The sequence below is a fragment of the Pieris napi genome, chromosome 9 (assembly GCF_905475465.1).
Source record: "Pieris napi chromosome 9, ilPieNapi1.2, whole genome shotgun sequence".
NCBI lineage: Eukaryota > Metazoa > Arthropoda > Insecta > Lepidoptera > Pieridae > Pieris > Pieris napi.
The window spans coordinates 10,621,674-10,641,647 of NC_062242.1; the positions used below are offsets into that span (position 1 = coordinate 10,621,674).

The 19,974-nt window shown below is 32.8% G+C and overlaps 2 protein-coding genes across 4 annotated transcripts in view; both read right to left on the minus strand.

Moving 5' to 3' along the window:
- Positions 1–905: 905 nt before the first annotated feature.
- LOC125052458 lies at positions 906–5,221 on the minus strand. The gene is made up of 3 exons (XM_047653313.1): positions 5,103–5,221; positions 1,822–4,560; positions 906–1,677 (listed from the first exon to the last, which is right to left on the minus strand). The coding sequence occupies exons 2-3, from the start codon at positions 3,998–4,000 to the stop codon at positions 1,271–1,273; spliced, it is 2,586 nt and encodes an 861-aa protein (XP_047509269.1). The 5' UTR covers positions 4,001–4,560; positions 5,103–5,221; the 3' UTR covers positions 906–1,270.
- Positions 5,222–11,482: 6,261 nt separating this feature from the next.
- LOC125052735 (irregular chiasm C-roughest protein-like) overlaps positions 11,483–19,974 on the minus strand; it is a 94,825-nt gene continuing 86,333 nt past the window's right edge. Inside the window, exons 11-20 of one of the 3 annotated variants that reach the window (XM_047653744.1) lie at positions 19,148–19,271; positions 18,336–18,481; positions 17,492–17,645; positions 16,682–16,911; positions 15,707–15,865; positions 14,834–14,931; positions 14,205–14,356; positions 13,336–13,434; positions 12,631–12,717; positions 11,483–11,579 (exon numbers count right to left, since the gene is read on the minus strand). In XM_047653744.1, the coding sequence (XP_047509700.1) occupies positions 11,551–11,579; positions 12,631–12,717; positions 13,336–13,434; positions 14,205–14,356; positions 14,834–14,931; positions 15,707–15,865; positions 16,682–16,911; positions 17,492–17,645; positions 18,336–18,481; positions 19,148–19,271 (1,278 nt within the window). In that variant the 3' untranslated portion in view covers positions 11,483–11,550. Of the gene's footprint in view, positions 11,580–12,608; positions 12,718–13,335; positions 13,435–14,204; positions 14,357–14,833; positions 14,932–15,706; positions 15,866–16,681; positions 16,912–17,491; positions 17,646–18,335; positions 18,482–19,147; positions 19,275–19,974 lie in introns of all 3 variants that reach the window. The other 2 variants (XM_047653742.1, XM_047653747.1) reach the window with 2 other exon arrangements.

The following is a 19,974-nucleotide window of genomic DNA, read 5'->3' on the forward strand; positions in this document are numbered from 1 at the left end:
AGACAGGCTTCTTCTAATTAATTTGCGATATTTGGTTTAAAATAAGTGTTGTTTGATGATTTTCTATTTTAAAAGAGTACCGAGAGTTTTTTACGCCGGCTTTTTCTCTCGGCCTACACCCTCTGTCTTCTTTGCCGATGAGTAGGGATGCCTACAGATTCAAATTTAATGACGTGAAATAAGTGATACCTGTATCTTATGTTGTATTCATGAACATATTTTTTTTAGATATAATAACAAGGAATGTACTGTAAAAATGAATTGTAAAATAAAGCAGCCAAACACCCCTTAGCAGTTCTGCCAAATTTCTGATAGAATAGGGGGGCTAACAAGTCACCGGGACATAATAAAGGGCAGTCATCGCAGTAGATGGACACTCATTTTAGTGGAGTTTCAGGCCTTTCAAATATTTTTCTTTTCAAATTACAATATTTGTCTTATCAGCTGAAGGCTTTATATTTGAATTTATTCAACTAATTGTAGTTTACGAGTTTATGTAATTTATTTTAGCTACAGACAAATAAGGAATGATGAAAAATTTCAATCAGAGATATTCGAAATTAACTCGGATAAAAGTTTAGAGTAGGACAAAACTATTTTTCTCTTTCACGTTAAAACAATACTACTACTTGTCTTATAAGTAAGGCTAGATCGTAATGTTCAATCACGTCTTAGTAAAGACACATGTCCTATGTATACTATGTTATTATATCATAAGAGTATTCAGCATATCAAGCGTTTGGTTATTGTAAATGTATAAACTTAATTACGAAAATATATTATATAAGTTTTAGATTTAAAAAAGTACTCATAAATGAAATAAGACGCTCAGTTCAGTTGATAGCAAATATGTCAGATAGTCCGAGTCCCTTACATAATTTACTTGAAAAATAAAAGACTAAAGATGTGATTAAACATTTATTAAATATAAATGAAAAGCAATAACTTAAACAGAACTAAGAAAATACTAATGAAATTCATGAACAATAATAACATTCAAGAAACTTGGTAGTAGATACTAAATATATTGAAACATGATTTGTTTTTTATAAATTCGTTGACATTATTTTTACGTTCTTTTAGTTTAAGTTAATACATTTTCTTAAAGCTAAGGTAAGAAAATATATGAATTCTAAAGTTGTATAAATCTACCACCGATTCGGAAAAAGAGCTACTAAGAAGAATCGGCAAGAAACTTAGTGCCACTATAAATACTTCACTTTAACTATTTCCTTATATTAATTGTGCATATAAACGTTCGCACTATAACTCATTTTCTATGACTAGCTCTAAAGCTTGCGAGTAAAACACGTCCATCTTTCTCAAGTACTATGCCACTGCCATTGGCATCAGTAAATGATATTATTCTTGAATCACCTTCTTGGCCAATCGATACCGTATAACTACTTGAAGGCGATTTAATAGTGCTATTAGCTTGGTCTATATAAGCAGTAAGTGGCTCGGTACTATGTTTATAGATATGATAGGCAGCGGAAGCTCTTCCACCAAATTTTATCTTTAATGAACGAATTTCTTCAACTAGTTTCTCATCAGGTAGTCCCTTTGGTACCACTTGCACTCCAACCATGTCATTTTCATCTACTATTTTCATGAAATCATTCAACTTTTGCTTCAGCTCTGTCGTGTTGTGAAATGTTTTCTCTTTTGCTTGTTGACCTGAAAATAAAAGTAATTTTGTAGACACACATTAAAATTAATATACCGAATTTTGCTTACTTTTATATCACTACAAAAGATATGCTAGTTAGTTATTTAGTTCATATTGACATAATAGGAGTATAAATAAATGTGAATACATACGCAACCAGACAGTCTTCTTCGCATTGTGCGGTAATTTTGTGGTGCCATTTCGAATGCTTGCTTCAATGTTTGCGGATGTTTCATCGACATATGTCATTGCAAATTCACTGTACGCCACCATTTCACTTACATTTTTAGGGTTCATCTCAGATACAAACTTCATCATGTCATTCATATACACGTCAGCTTTCATCATATTTACTTCAGTTTTAAATGTGTACAACCTGTCTTTTTCGTGTGGTAAAAGATTTTCATTGAGTATATTTATTAAATTTTCTTGAGTAACTGATCCGCGGGCCCATTCCAAACTTTCTTTTCTATGTACCTCAAAACGCAATCTGTATTGACGGACACATAATTTTACAACGTCGGTAGGTAATTTGGAACTAGTGATGGTATGCTCTGGTTTCAGCTCGCCAATCATTTTAAACATCGTTTCACGTGAGTCGATAGGTATTGACTGTAACTTTCTTAAACTAATTTGTAATTTACCATTTAATACAATTGTTGAATGGCCCATTTTACTGATTGCAGTAACTGGACACACAGTAAATAACCCATGATCCTGAAATGATAATAACTCCCGAATAGACCACTGATCCATGGAGCTTGTATCTACTTTACTTAAATGTTCACCGACAAATCTAATTAGGGACGACGAAAGTTGAGGCATTTCTGTTATTTTAATAGGTGGAGCGTTACCAAGGACAATACTGCTGTTAATTAATTGAGTATCGCCCCGAGATGGTGAACTGGTATACTTTTGCCACAGTGTCAAAACTAACTCAAGTGTACTTTCCCTGTCTAAATGAGATGCTTGAGAAAACCGCTGTAAACCAGAAAGGAGTCGCAAATCGTCTTGAAGGTAATTACGCAAACTTAAAAAGGCTTCTATTTGTTCGGGATTAAGTCTCGCTACGTTATCATAGTAATGCATACCATCTATCATTAGATGAGAGAATTCACTTGTAGAAATATTTGACCTGTGAGCAGTATGAAATAAATGAAGTAGATTTTCGTCATTCTGCACTCTACTTCTAACTTCTGCAAATTCAGCTCGTGTGCTTGGAGGTAATTCTTGGGTTATACGAGCAAACGCTTGATTATGAGCCTCTTTAATTATAACACTTGCTCTTCTAAATGAAAAGGTTCCCTTGGTCCAGAATGCTAAAAGGGCTAGATTTAGTAAAATTTCACCTGCGCTCATTTCCTTAATATGCTGAACTAAGTAAACTGTGTTGTTAATAATCGCTACAGAGTTAAGGGTTAAGCTAACGCCATTAACTACATTCGTGAAAACTTTTAGCGCGTTTGATAGTTGTATTCCACGAGCTGCGACCGCTGAAACTCTCATACTGACACCCATAGCCCCAAAACCAACTATATTAGCGGCGACACCTAACCATAACATTCTAGCTGTATCATCTTTAAAGGGATCAATCGTTTGTCCATGATCGCCTCTATCAACTAAGTCAGAAACTGCTCTGGAAGTGCCCCATATAGCACTTGCTCCACCCGCTACTGCTAAAACTGGTGCAAATGGACCTGATAAGATCATTAGTCCTACGGCTGCACCAATTCCTATCACTCCCGCAGCAATATCAACGCCTTCTACAACTTGATTTTCTACTCTAGCAACGGGTGTATCATAAGGCGGCGTAACAGCAGTATGATTCCCATTAGAGACTAACTCGAGTCCTTTGGGGTATATTATTTTACAAGGTGGTAATTTATTATTGTTGTTCCAATCACGGAAGCTGGTGTAATATCTTCCTATATTGTCAACATAGTAAATAGTTGAGTTTCGATAGCGTTGCACTTTAAATATTGGTAGTTCATATAGTTTGTTGTTAAAATGGAGCTCAATGGGAATCACAGTGATAAAATTGGACTCATCACCATTGCAACAATCTTTTATTGTTTCTATAATATTGTCTATGGCTTCGCGAGCAGTTCCTTTGAAAAAGCAGAGATTCGCACTTTCTGCCTGTTGTAATTCATACTCCGACCAAGTAGTTGGATCACTAAGAGGTAATCCCAACGCTATACCTATTGTATTAGCGAGGTCTGTACCTCCAAGAAGTTGTGGTTCATTTCCTTTACCATCTCCTCCTCTGTGTAGATACTTATCAATATTATCGGTAGCTTTGGAAACCCAATTATAATCAGTAACGTCCATCTTCAGCAAATAATATCTATATCAAAATATGAATTAGATTTTTAAAACCACCACCAGTGTTCTGATGATAAATTTGAGCTTTTTGAAATAAAGTCAGGTCGATGTCCTGTCTCTATCCACAGTTTTAGACACCTATCAAACTCGTCAACTCCTTCCGCTTTGTTTAAGTCTTGCAATACTTTATCAAAATTAGTATTTATTCCTTTAAATGCTTTGAAAAGAACGTCAATACCAGATCTAACTTGGCAAATATCATCGGATGAACCGACGAGGTCAAAATCAATTCGATAATTTGGATAAAGAAATATGAAACTTTCTATCCAAGCAGCGTTTCTTTCAATTTGCGAGCAGATATTTGATATTACGTCAAATTTTCTTATTTCTGAGTATTGCCAATTAATGCTGCGCCCAGTTGCAAACAATTCCTTAAAAATATCTTCTCCAACAAGGAACCAGGCGTTAGGACGCCGGCCTTTTATTTCTTTGGGTGCTTGTTCAAATTTAGTAAGGTGTTCTGCTAAGGAAGACAGATGCTTTCTGCAATTATCTGATCCCATAACCTACGAATTAATGTAATATTATCAATCATACAATTTTAAAAGTTATTTTGTTAAATAATAAATGTGTATTTCATTAAAGATAACAGTAACAATAAAATTATAATAAATTCTTACACTTACTGAAGCAATTAATAATAATAATTAAAATGAAATAAATCAATTTTAAAATTTGGTCCTTGTGGTAGCAGTGTACTCTTAATGCTGGCAATATTACCTATCTATCTACTATCTACTTACTACCAGGCGCCAACTTATATCTTTTAATAGCGTCTGTCCTCCAAAAGGCATAAAATCAGAGTTGGGGGAACCTTTTCTTGGTAAGTTTAATTCCATCCAATCCAATACTTTAAAAATATTATTCTAATAAATAAGTTGAATAATTTATGTTATTTTTCAACGATAAAATTGATTTAAAAATTCTCGTCGATGGGTAAATATTAAATATAATGCAATGATAAAAACATTATAATAACCTTTTATTTTTATCTAGAACTTCAAAACGACTTGAATTTATATTAAAATAAATTTTTACTTGTACTTACCGACAAATTATTCAGAAACCGCTGTGCGACTTTTTATTACTTGTTTTACACATTAGTAAAGTAAAACTTAGTAATTATTTGCACATTTCAAGATATATATACTAGTGTATTGATACGATAACGCAGGAAATGTTATCAAAGTTTGCGGTAGTTGCTATATTTTCAAATACAGTACGATCAAAACTGCATTTAAAATTAGCGAAATTACAAATGGTGCTCTTACAAAATACATAAGGTACATAATTTCTACGAATTATTAAAGGTTTAGTTAAAGTTTTAACTAAAGCACTCATCTTTTCATTTGACAAATAAATAGTGTAATTAGACTAATCAAGTATTTGTTCATAAGGAAATAATTGTAGTTAAATAATTAGTAAATAGGCAAGTGTAATATTAACTAAATATTCGTGATTTATATATTATCAAGGACTGTAAATTACTATAGTCTTTCTAACTTAAACTTAACTCTAAATTATCGGCAAACACATGTACATGAATATTCTTCTATATATTGCATCGTATTGCAAAGATGAATTATTAATTAAAATGATAATAGAAATATAATCAATAAATAAACATTTAAACAACAAATTCTCATATAGATCAATTTAGTTACGTCATATCCCGTAGTAATATACTTAGTAACTAGCTGACCCGGCAAACGTTTGTTTTGACATCCATATTATTTGTAGGAAACAATTTTTTAGTTCAATAAAAATAATATGTATAATAATGTACAATAATAAAAAATAGAGGTTGATCGTAGAGAGGTGAAATTTAGGGGTTGTATGTATTTTTGTATGCTGTATTTAAAAAAAAATAAAAAATTAGGGGTTTGAAAGATAGATAGTAGCCGATTCGCAGACTTACTGAATATGAATATAAAATTTCATAAGAATCGGTAGAGCCGTTTCGGAGGAGTACGAACGAACATTGTGACACGAGAATTTTATATATTAGATGTACTTAACTACTTAACCTCACTTTTACACCATCACACAATACAGCCAAATTACGCATCTATTAGTTAAATGTATTGAATATTTTTTATTGTTTGTTCCCTTTTGTACATTTTTGAACTTTTTTGTAGATAAATATTATGTATTCAATCTCTGGCTATAGTTTTAGTGTAATTGTTTGTTATTATATATATTTTTTGCAAGCTGTAGGATTACGAAATAAATATAATAATAATTTAAAAACAGATTTTGACGCTTTTGACATGACGTTATGAATGAATTAACGTCGGTAACCGAAATTTAAACAGCGTTTAGAAATATAATAAATTAATTTACGATCTTTAGCGATTAGGCAGGAAACCACAGCCGAGGGAAACGATAACACAACGTGTGAAAAAATATTTTTTTAATAGGTATTATTAAGGTTTTCGCAATAGTCATTGTCACTGTGTTATTTTATATAAACCATTGTTTCTCAACCATTTTTATGTCAGGACTCACGAAAAAGACAAATATTTAAGTAAGTGTAAAATTATAATAATATGTACATAGCGCGCTATTTTTAACGAATCTTTTGTTATATGTAGTTTGTATTTATTATTTTTAACAGACTGCGACCCCTTTTTAAAAGAAACTTGACCCCCTAAGGGTCGCGACCCTGAAGAGACGATGATATTAACCATTATACGTTTCAGTTATAATAAATTAAATTCAGTAAAGTAATAAAATTAGAATGGTTTAAACCTAATTTAAACATTACAAGCAAGACGACTCATTGGTCTAGTGGTTAGTACCCCTGACTGCGAATCCATGGGTCCCGGGTTCGATCCCCGGCTGAGGCGAACATCGATGTGATGAGCATTTGGTGTTGTTCTTAGGTCTTGGGTGTTTAAATATGTATTTATATCTATCTATAATATGTATGTATATCCGTTGCCTAGTACCCATAACACAAGCTTCACCAGCTTAGCATGGGACTAGGTCAATTGGTGTGAATTGTCAAAAAAAAAAAAAAAAAAAAAAAAAAAAAAAAAAAAAAAAAAAGTCTGTTACGTCTAAGAATTTTGTAATATTTTGGAAATAAATATAACCTATGTAAAAGCATAATGTGGCAACACTGGTGAAAAGGTGTAAGAAAGTGGTGGTCGAATGGTTTTTACGTTAATTCGTAACAAACATACAAATATTATAATATCAGTTTAGATAGATTTGTGTTGGAAATTATGAACTACATACAGCAATTTTAATTGTTTTTACTATATGTATATGAAATGTGGTATGGAGCAGACCCAGAACAGCATATGTTTCATTTTTAATTTTGCTTTAGGGTCTAAGGAGATGTATATTTATATGCCCATTAGTAGGTAGTATTTTTTGCGTACATAGAAATAATGAGTGCACAGCCAGGATTCTATTTCTATATCATAATATATTTTAATTATTGCTGCTATCATATATATCATATCATCTTTTACCCCGGATTTTACCCATTGTAGGAGTTGGAGGATTTAAGGAGATGGTAGTGGTAAAAGTAAGTATAGACTGGTTTAAAAGATCATGAAGATATGCCGACGTTAATATTTGTGACGATTTCGCAATTGATACACACCATATCTTAATCATCAATTTAAGGCCACAGGGCGACGTAAAGATACACACAAATCAAAATAAAATACGGAGGAATGTAGGCATTAACAAAGCCAATGCTTTAAGCGCAGAATATATATAGTTGTTTTTTAATTCACAAGCATTTCCTCATTGCGTGTATCCACTAACACGCATTGAATACTTCAATCCGATATAGAGGAATGACCGCAACCACGGTTGGAGTAATGCTGGCTGACAAGTCCATTGCGGTAAAAAATACAAGTAATGAGGGCAGACGCACTTCGTTTCATACAGATAATTCAATACGAGAAATTCTTGTGTACTTTTGTTTTTATGTTACACTTTTTTTTGTTGTTATAGAGCGCAGTCTTCTGACTATGAGCAGATGAGTTGTAGGATGATTTGCGGGTGGAGACATTCCTCATTAGGAATATCTACCATAATAATTTTAGCTCAGTCAATGCTGTTGAGCTCCAGGATTCTTCTTCTTTTGAGTCGGTTTATATACTCCGGTAGGGATTCTTGTGTACTGTACGAACCAAACGCTAGTATTAGATATATCTTCTTAATATTTCGTTAATTATCAAGACATTAGTAATTTACACGTTGCTAAATTGTTGTTGTAATTACCAGTCAGTTATACTGCAACACAGATTTTATATATGTTATGTGTATTTGGATATTTATTTAAATAAAAATATTTTTTTAATCAATGTTTGTTTTAGTGAACCATTTGAATTAGTGTTAGTGCATGGTTTTGTTAAGTGCTCAACTTACAAATAGAACAAAGAACAAATTCCCTTAATATCACTGTAAGTGTAGAGACTACTAGTGTTTTTTTTTAAAATATATATTGTACATTTTTTATACATAAAAAAATAAAATAAAAATGTAAGTAGATATGCAATACAATGTGTAAGATTTGGGAACCCTTTTAAGTAAGAAATACCTGTGTCAGGATTCCCAGCTCTTCCATAACAAACTTAAATATAATTCCTTAAAATATATTTATATATAATCTAATTACATCTTTTATTTAATTTACTTTTCAACTGTTATCAACACGCCTGAGTGCATGAGTGAGTGTGTAAGTGAGTGAGTGAATGAAAAAAGTGTGTGTATACTAGGTCTCTGTTGAGTTAACATTTTCAAGATATATTGGTTCCCAGTCCATTTTCTAAGTTCTTTTCACTTTAAGAATCTTATTAGTGATTTAAGCCCTAAGTGTGGTTTGATCACTTCATCTAGCGCTAATGTTTCCGACGTAGGAAAAACTATAGAATGGCGCCTTGATTGCTCTTTAATGATTGAACTTTGTAAAGTACCGCTATTAGGAAGCCAGGTGAAATTGGTACGTCAATACGAGCTTTAAACAGACAGTAAAAGGGAGAAAGTTCAATTTCTTTTCCTGCTTCGTTGGAGTAACATTATACCTCAAATTCCGCCGATAAAAAAATGCAGTAATAGAGTTACGTAGGTAAAGTAAAGTAAAAAATCATTTAATCACAGAGGTAACATAATGTACACTTATGACTTGTCAGTAAAGAAATACATATTGATGCTTCTAATTTTACATTTACTGCCAGTTCTCAAATCAAAGGCGTAGAACGGGAGAAAAGAACTGGCAATAAACTCTCCGCCACTATTTTTAATCGCCATTTTTCTTTTGTTTTACAAAATGTTTGTAAGGAGCTGCAATCATTATACCAGGTCCCATGTTACATTCTAAGTAATTAAAAATAATAACATAAATTAAAAACAAAGATTTGTCCTCTATCAGCAGGAGGCATGGTGAAATAGGAGCACGCACTTACATTCTCGTGGGAACAACACGCAAACACATAGTCGAAATAAAGGAAATAAAGGAAAATAATCAAGGAAACAATACGATCGGACGACTTTCAATTCATTAAAGGTTGTGGCGGAAACTCAGGACGTAATAGATAAGAAGGTAGTTTAAACAAATTCAATATGGTGTCATCGTATTTATTGAAAAACAAAGAAATGTCAAAACTGCATGCAATATCTAACATGCATTTTAATCACCTTTAACATACATAATAAAAAATTAAACTGACCATAATTCGAAATACTTTTATCTAATTTTATCACAGTATTTGATTTTTCGTTCGTTCGTTGATTGCGTAAGAAAATTAGACAAATATTTTCATTAAATGCATCTTTGAAGACATACTTCTACATAAATGCGTGAAAAAAAACTTTTTTAATACAGTTGCTCAAAAAGTGGCGTATTGCAGGGACGTATAGCGTTCGGGATGTGGGCTATTACACACTCGTGCTTTTTTTTTACCTTTTCCGAACTAGTGCGTTTTCTTTCCCAACTGTCAAAATAATATCTATTAAAAAGAAAAAACCAACCACGAAGTTTTTACTAAAAAAAAATCGTAGAAATTTTTATGATTCATGCAAATATTTCTAAAAAGAAGCTACTGCTTTGTTTCAATATAAGATTTAATGATTTGATTCAATGAGTTAGGTTAGATTTCATTTCATCTCCTTAAATTTCATTTCATATCAATAAAAAATTGTACTGAAGACTTGGCTGTATGGGCATAGTTCCCTTTGCCTACCCAGAATGGGTGAAGAAAAAAAAAAATCTGCTTATATTCTTTTAAGGTTGGCGCCATTTTCCAAAAATGTTCTTTGCGCGTTTAGTTGTTTGTTATATTATATATTAAATATACATGAAAAATCATACGAAATAAATAATAGTTTGTCTCAAACAGTAAATAAATATGCAACCTAAAACTTCTCCAGTTAGTATAAAAAACTGTACCAATGTATATGTGAACAATAATTTGTATAAGAAATAAATGAGTAGTGAGTTGAGTTTATTGTTTTTTTATTATTTTATTAAATTGCATAATTTTTTCGCAACTGTATTAAAAATAGTTGTTCAGTACACGTGCGGAACCGTCATTGCAACTTGTTCCGACTGTCAACCCTCACCTTCGGCTGCGCCTCGGCTCGGGTAGACATTTGTCGAAACTCTTTGCAATGACAGGCTTTCCGCACTTGTAATGAAATATACTATACTATTTCAGATTAGCTAATAAATAACTCTGCTTCTCGATTTAATCTCATATGTAAAATGGTCTAATTGATACATTTTATTAAATTCATTAAATAGCAAATGGATTATACAATTGGTATAATAAAAACTATAAAACGATATTATAAGTCGCGTCGCTAAAAAACGAATCCAATGATGTCTTGTGCCGTCATTTTAGATTCGTCTCTTAAACGTCATTATTTATCTACTGTAATTAAAGCATGCACGAACCGGTTTTATACATTTTATACACTTACACTAATATTTACATTCAGTCGCATTTAGGAACATAATATATTACAAAAAGCTACTATATTTCAAAGTCTCCTTATTGAATCAAAATTTCGTGTAGATTCTAATTCTGGAACTAGACTTGTAACGCTGTTTTCCTCGCAAAATCAATGAAATTTTGTTTAACCATCAAATCTTAAATTCACAAAGTTATGACATTGACTATGAGAGTATACCATACTTTAACTGTGTTTTTTAAATTAATCGAAATTATCTGTAATCGGGATTTTTTTATATAACCGCCGCCTATAGACAATCACATTACCATAGCGCTACAAGTGCGTTGCCGGCCTATAATCCAAAAACAACATATTGAAAATACAAACTGGTCAATGGTTACCATTAGTGTTGTAAACCATAAATCAAGCTGGATATAACATTTATGGTAGCTGACATCGTCTCCTCGAGTAAAAAGTTCAAGACTAATACTAGCCTAACTTATTTTTTACAAATAAAGAACTGTCAAAGTCACTATCACTTTTCACTTGTGTCATTTCTACACTAAGCGGCTTTCCTGCTATACATGCGTCGCTTGGTGCACATCACCTGTAACAAGACATTAATTAAGCCACCAAATATAATTGATATTCCTATACATTTTTAGAACTCTATTAACCTTTATCAGAGACATCCATTAAATTAAAGTTACGGTATATATGAAGGCACAAGTTAGCTACAAATTTTAATGTCTAGTACACTACAAGCCCATGGAAAAAAATACCTGTGAAATGAACCAACGTGAATAACGCTTAGAAGGCTATATCAGAAAATAACTCTGAGCACTATGCCGTCATTTCTGAGCGGTACAGGTGAGTACGTGAGTGAATGGAATTTCTCAGGTACAAATGGGGAATTATAGTATATGTCTGGTCTAACATTCGCTCGAACGGCGAAGGAAAACATCGCGAGGAAACCGGCTTGCCTTAGACCAAAAAAGTCGACGGCATGTCTCAGGCACAGGAGGCTGATCACTTACTTGCCTATTTGATTAACAAATGATCATGAAACAGTTACAGAAATCTGAGGCCCAGACCTAAAAAGGTTTTTGTGCTACTGATATTTATTTGTAGTTGCAGTGTAATCATTGAATGCCTGGATTCGATTCCCAGAACCAAAAGACATACAATATTTATTAAATATCTTAGGGATGTGAGCGATAGAATTAGATTATTAGATTAGAATTCCAAATTAAAAAATGTACACGTTTTAAACATAATAATTATTGTATTGGCGTGATAGAAGCATTTAGATTGGGTTAAATCTCGATCATATTGAATTATAATCGAAATTGGATTACATTCACTTTTAGAGAAAATAACTATAGGAAACTTAAGTTCATTTAACACAATCTGTGACTAAAAGATTTTTTAAGTTAAAAATAATAAATAATAATAGTTTGGTCAAAACACGGCACATAAGATAGATTAGACATTATTCCGACAATTATTATTCGATAAATGTATTTTTTTTTAATAAAATTAGTCAAACGTGTTAATTTAAGTGGAGACTTTTGTTCAAGAAAATAAGATTAGCCATTCCCAAAACGCATGCATATATGCATAATATTGTATTCACCTATTATGTACCCATTATGTACCTGACGGCATGTGCTGGGAATTTCTTATTGCTGAGTATGGCGGCGGCGCAGGCGTCGATCCAGGCTTTGCTGTATGTACGGGGTAACCTACATAATAATTATAATGTTAGCCATCAATTTTATAAATGCGTTTAGATATTTTTTTTTTCTATAGAACAGGGGGCGAACGGGCAGGAGGCCTACTGATAATAAGTGATATCGCCGCCCATGGATACTCTCAATGCCAGAGGGCTCGCGAGTGCGTTGCCGGTCTTTTAAGAATTGATACGCTCTTTTCTTGAAGGACCCTAAGTCGAATTGGTTCGGAAATACTTCAGTGGGCAGCTGGTTCCACTAAGTGGTGGTGCGCGGCAAAAATTGCCTTGAAAACCGCTCTTTATATGAATTTTACTAATATTCATAATATAAAGATAACAGATAGTATAAAGTCGCTTAATATTATTTTGTTACGTAACTTAGAAAAGGATGTGTATATACGACTCCCCAGATAATTTATACTTTAATATTATAAATGCAAGTGATTCGCGGTGAAAATGTTCCTCTATAGAGAAAAGACAATACGCCGACTAGCTCTAACGCGACTTTTAGAAATTGTTTAGTCCTATGGAAATCGTCATAAACGGGATTTATTATATAATTATAATTTAACCATGCTTCTGATCTATGTCTAGAACAACACAAGTATGTAAGTTTAAGAATCCTTACCAAGTGAACTATTTCTAAGGTACGGGTTGCCGTAAGTGGCGGCGTACCGCAAATCTACCCCGGTTTTACCCGTCTGTGGGGGCACTGGCACTTGTGGACCTATAAATACATTATTAACATTTATATCGTGAAATAGTTTATATATGTTACGGAATTGTATATATTCTTGAAGACGCATTCTTAAACATGTGGCATGAATAGTAGAGTCTGGCTATTGAAAGAAGATAACGAAAAAGCGCGGCAAATTAAAAAAAAATAGTTTTGTATCCCTAAAAGTTTGATATATTTTGTGGATTAAACTAACTTGATACTTGATTTTATTTTATTATTTTTTAACATTGATAGTAACTGTATGTATATAAATTAAATACTATACGTATTTAGTCTTTTACTATTGATACTTAAAATGACTAGCATTGCATGGAAAACTAAAACTACATATCTAATATGGTAATTGCATGAAGTAGACAATTAATCATAATAACCTAAGAAATTCTATGACATTCTGTCTTTCCATCCGAACGATTTCAAATAATTCAATTATCTTCTTTCATTAGCCAGACTCTATCAATCATTAAAAATCATGCTATTAGCAGAGATATCAAATGGTTTGTCTATTACTATTGTAGTATTTTGAAGAATTAAACATATATAATATTCACATGTGCTCTGTGCTAAACTTATATTACTGAAAATCCACCTGGATTCGAGCCCAAATGTGGTTTGAAGAAGAGTTTCCATAGACAAGTTAAAGTTACTTACGTGTCGCAATACGTCAAAAAATTAACTTTAGTACAGTTAATATGGAGGTAATTTAACAAGCAAAAATTCTATATATGAAATTCAAAAATGGAACAGGAAAAACATACCTTCCCCGCCGACGGGCAGTCCTAAATTATTGATAGCGTCCGTTGCTTCCGGTTTAGGACGTTGCAATGAATTATTCTGCGATCCGTTGCCGTTTGACAGCGGCAACGTTGATGCCGTGTCGATGCTGCGCGTCAGCGAGCCTTGTAGAGACCTGTATAAAAAGCAAGGTGTATTTGAAACAATACGCATGGGACAAGAGGTAAATTTTGAATTACCAAAAGTTCAAAGTAACAAGCAATTCAATAACCAGAAGGGCAGGCAAGTAAATAAGAGTTTGATCAAATATCGTAATTCATTATTACTATATTATTATGTATTAACAATTAAATACAATTATTAACAGCACTTCAAATTATTGCATGTTGGCGAGCAAGATTTGTTCACAATTTCAAATTACCTCGTGGACCAATTCATCGAGTATTTTTCAAGGGAGCAGAAACAAAATTAAATTATCGAGATTCAAATTATAGAAAGTCGACTGTATATTGTTTAGAAAAAGGTCTTTTGCATTTTCATTAGCCAAAGTTTAAAAAAAGGATCTATTTTGTATAGTATCTACATTTTAAAAAGTACCTAAAATTTTACTAAAAATTAGAAACACAACCAAAATAATGCACACACGTCCTACCTCGTCGACGGCACATCAAGTTGTGGTGGCGATTGCACTCTCAAATGTGGAGGCGGCACATATCCTTGCGGGTAGTCGTATACGTAAGCACCTGGGTTCTGTAAAAATTTCATCTTAATTCTACACATTTAACAGGATTTTTTTTTATTATTTACTAGATGACCCGGTGAACTTCATGTCACCACGTTTGTGTTTAAACTTAATATTTTTTTTAAAGACAGACCAAAGAGATGAACCTCATACCACAGCTATGAAACACAAATTTCTGAAGGTATCTATAAACATATCACAACCAAGTGACTGCAATTTTATCACTAAAAAGACAAAGTACATCTAATATTTCGCAGCTAGGAACAGTTTTATTGGAAAATTCTTTTAAAAAATTGTTTATGTTTAAACCTCCTAAACTTTCACAAATATTTCAACATCATAATTAGGCAAATCGGTCCAGCCATTCTTGAGTTTTAGCGAGACAAACGCTCAACGTTTTTTATATTCAATTGAGTTCGTTGTCAATTGTCATATAAATGATTTTGAAACGACTAACGTAATTTTTTTACTTTTAATCTTCTTCGAAAGAGCAGTGTTGCCCTAGTGGCTTCAGCGTGCGATTCTCATTCCCAAGGTCGTAGGTTCAATCCTCTTGCACCAATGGACTATCTTCCGATGCGCATTTAATATTCGCTCAGATGGTGAAGGAAAACATCGTTAGGAAACCGGCTTCAAACACAAAAGTCGACGGTCAGGTACAGAAGGCTGATCCTCTACTTACATATTAGATTGACAAATTATCATGACTGAGAACAGAGGCCCAGACCTAAAATTGTTGTAACGCCACTGTTTTTTTTTATTATTTTTCGAAATGATACTCACTTTAAAGTAATGGTCTCCGTAACTTTGGTCAGAATAATCGTTGCTATAACGGAATTGCAACATCGGATCATCGTGTCGTATCGTTGGGAGTGCTACTGGTCCAGCCAGCGGCAAACCGTTGGGATTCTTTGAATCCGAACGATCTGAACTGGTGTACTCCTAGTAATTTAAAATTAAATATTATAGTCAAACTCAAACTCAAAATATCTTGATTAAACAAGTACACTTATGAACGTCAAAAAAAAATGATTGTAAATTTACATTTACTACCAGTTTGCAAGTCAAGGGCGGGCAAGAAGAACTGGCAAGAAACTTTCCGCCACTCTTTTTAATCGCTTAGTTTTCAGTCATACAAATTGTAAGTCATTGTAAGTCAAATATATTAGCAAATTACAGTTTCAAGTGACCTAAACAATCGAAACATATGAAAACAGTAAGAATTGTTCTTATCATAACTCAAAGTGTATTATTTTTTAACTGTTTTTATTGGTTTAATAACGTTTTCAAGATATAGTAATAACATGTGTTACAAAGCCGATAGAAAGAACGAAATAATAATATTTTCAATTAGACAGGATTTGACTATAATGGTGCTATAATCGTTAACTAAGATTTAGCATCAGTAATTATATTCTGAAATTAGTGCAGTGTTGGCCAAGTTGCTTCAGCGTGCGGCTCTCATCCCTGAAGTCGTAGGTTCGATCCCCAGCTGTGCACCAATGGACTTTCTATCTATGTGTGCATCTAAAATTCGCTCGAACGATGAAGAAAAACATCGTAAGGAACCAGCTTGCCCTAGTCCCAATAAGTTCACGACGTGAATCAGGCACAGGAGGCTGATCACCTACTTGCCTATTAGATTGACATATGATCATGACAGAGACACAGAAATATGAGGTCCAGAACTAAAAAGTTTGTAGTGCCACAAATTAAACAAGACTATAGTGGCTTAAGATAATTAAATAAAATACGTACCAAATCATAACTGTCGCCCTGAGGCAATTGTAATTTCAAGTCACTGATATTCGAGCTTCTATCACTTTCTTTGTTATATGGATCACCTGTCACCGTCACATCTGGTTTTTCGTTAATCTGTGTCTTCTGTCTTCTCCGTCTGTGGCAAAGTACTACGAGCACAATGAAGGCAGAGAAGAATATGATACCTGATGTCACTCCCGTTATTATTATAAATAGGGGCAATGTTTCTGAAAAAAAAATAGCTTTTAATATTTACTCTTTATAAGCATTAAGTCGCTATTAAATGTGTTCAATATATTGTCTTACTTTGTAATACATTAAATTATAATTTTGCCACGTTAATTTATTAAAAAAAAGTTTCTGTTTAAAAATTTATTCCTGTTTAATAATATTATCAAAACAAAGACACTGCAAAATTTGTCTGTACTTTTCCCACATATTACTATTTTTTTTTTTTCAATGGCTCTGGCACAGTTGTGCATTAGCCAGCGTCAAGTATAAGATTTTTATAATTCGTGGTTTTTGCTTTAGAAATTCGACCATGTCCTCCATGTACGGTAAAAGCACTCGCCCGGTACCGCACAAGCGTCCCAAAGGCCGAGAACAAATTTAAATTAAATTAAAACTTGCCCTCGAACCGGGAATCGAACCCGGTACCCCTCACCTAGCTGCCACTTAATACGACCGCTAGGCCATGAGGCCCCTACTAAATGTTTTATTCTCTCTTTAACAACCGTACATACACAAAAGATAAAACTTTCGGTCGCATACGTTCATCGTTCATTCGTACATCAAGTCAATACTCACTGAGTGGTTTTAGTGTTATAGCGGCATTAGCATTGCCGTATTCGTTAGTCACACTACAATTGTACATTCCGTAGTGTTTGGACTGGCTCTGTCGAATTACTAAACTCGACTTTACAACTCCGTCCGATGATTCGTCTAGTTTCGTTGCGTAGTCCTTAAATATAAGGGTATTTAATTATTTGTACACAATTAACGAATATCGCAATATTATTACCAATTTATTAAAAGTATCACGCGCATTTATAATGTACTGTGTTTAAAATAGCTAGTATATGATAAATCCTCTCAAACGGACTGTTAAAAGGTCTTTAAAATTTGTTCCAATTTTAATAAAAACGCACTTTAATTTAGAAGACATTTTCTAGACAGAGTGAGAGTGCAATCACTTTACCAAAGAGGATGTGAGGAAATATTTTTGGAAGCGGGAGGTCTTTGCCTTTATGTCGTAGTAGAAGCAATTTCTTGTTTCTTTACAATATTACATTGTAGCATGTTTATAATGTTTAATTTCAGTCATCTTTTTTTATCTATTCATGTATATAATTTATTACAAACAAAAACACACACACAAAAACACGCAAAATAACAATAATCAAAGAAAAAAAAAATAATTAAAAATATAATGAGATGATAAAAATAAAAAAAAAGAATACACTTAATACTACTACTACTTAATTGATATATGTTTTCTGTTTCTTATATTTTGTTTAATAATATAATCTGTTTTTGTTTTTATAAGATGTGATTATGTAGCTGTAAGATTACTTATAAATAAATTAATTAACTACTGGTGTTAAAATTGGTGCAGTTTCACTGATCCAAACAGAAGACAGTTCAGACTTACGGGGTCTTGTATGAAATTAATCTCTTTCCCTTCAAAGTACCATCTTATGTCATCTGGTGTGGGAACTGAGAGTGCTTCACATTCTATGGACACTGTATCGCCCTCAGACCCTACTTGAGTCCTGTTCGATAATATCTTTGGTTGACCTAAGGACAAAACAAATTATAACTAATAATTTAAACAATTTTTGTAAAGACTAATTTAATACGCAAACCATGAACGACAGCATCGTCAAATATTACTATGTTTCAAAACACTAAAGTCTTACGTTTGTTCCGCATAGAATATTCATTCATACTAAACATCTAATATATAAAATTCTCGTGTCGCGGTGTTTGTAGTTAAACTCCTCCGAAACGGTTCGACCGATTCTTATGAAATTTTGTGTGCATATTTTGAGAGAATCGGACAACATCTATTTTTCATCACCCTAAATGTTAAGGGTAGTCCACCCCTAAATATATTGTTTTTATTTAAAGATATTTCTTTCTATTTTTATTTTTTATGATACAGCATTAAAAAATACATACAACCCATAACTTTCACCCCTCTACGATCAACCCCTATTTTTTTATTATAAATGATATACATGGCAAAACGACGTTTGCCCGGTCAGCTAGTTTCAATATAAATTCTTAAACGGATCATTTATTAATCGGCTTAGAGAATTTGTGGCCTTATTAATGACACCTATTTGCGCGATGTTAATTTGCAATTATTTACCGTATAGATATCAAAATTCATGGATATTCTTTAATTTTTTTTAAACTGAAGAAATATGAATGTGTCTCAGTAATAAATATTAAAGATACCTTTGATAAATATAGTAGCTTCGCTCTCAATCTCGGGGTAACCTTCTACACTGGCTTTACAGATGTAGCGTCCAGCTGTCGCCTCCTCCACAAACACCTTCAAGTTGGGAGCTTTCCCCTTAACCTGCTGGAAATATAAGACCATTTAAAAATCTTCTCATGAGGTTTAAAAGGGTACTGCAAACGTTTTAATTAAAATCAAATGGGTTTGACCGATAAGACAGTATTTGAATTGTGTGGTATTTGATGACTATAATTAATTCATATACTAATATTATCTCATAACTTTAAAAATCATAAATGATTTCATTTATATTCTAGTAACTTTATTGTTCTAGATTTAATATAGAAAAATATACATAGACTTTCAGTCAAAATGATGACAACTTTCAGTTCTGACTATGACACATACTATCGAAATGGCAGCACTCGCGCGGTAACTGTGGCACTCGCATGTAAGATCGAAAACGATTTTAATTATAAATTTAATAGAAAAATTAAGTAACGTCAACCTTCACCTTCATCGCAGTAGCTCTGTAATAGCAGCATACAATCCAAATGTTTGGTTTGAAAATAAAAGTTACCATTATGCGAGTTCTGTCAGCTAACAAAACATTGCCTTAAATTGTTAAAACAGTTATTCATAAATTATAATTGAGAATCATATAACCTTCTAACTAAAACCGAATGACCGATTAGGAGTTACGATTCCTTACAAACATCACACTTATACACACCTATGGGTCGCAAAAAGATGTCAGTTGCTTAACAAATTGACAAATTAAGTACACAACGGGAATTCACTAAATACGTCAGGCCTCAAAATA

Coding starts and splice junctions, on each gene's coding strand:
- LOC125052458 (XM_047653313.1), bottom strand. CDS start 4,000: ATGGACGTTACTGATTATAATTGGGTTTCCAAAGCTACCGATAATATT. Junction 1,678..1,821: donor GAAGAAGACTGTCTGGTTGC/GTATGTATTCAC, acceptor TTTTATTTTCAG/GTCAACAAGCAAAAGAGAAA.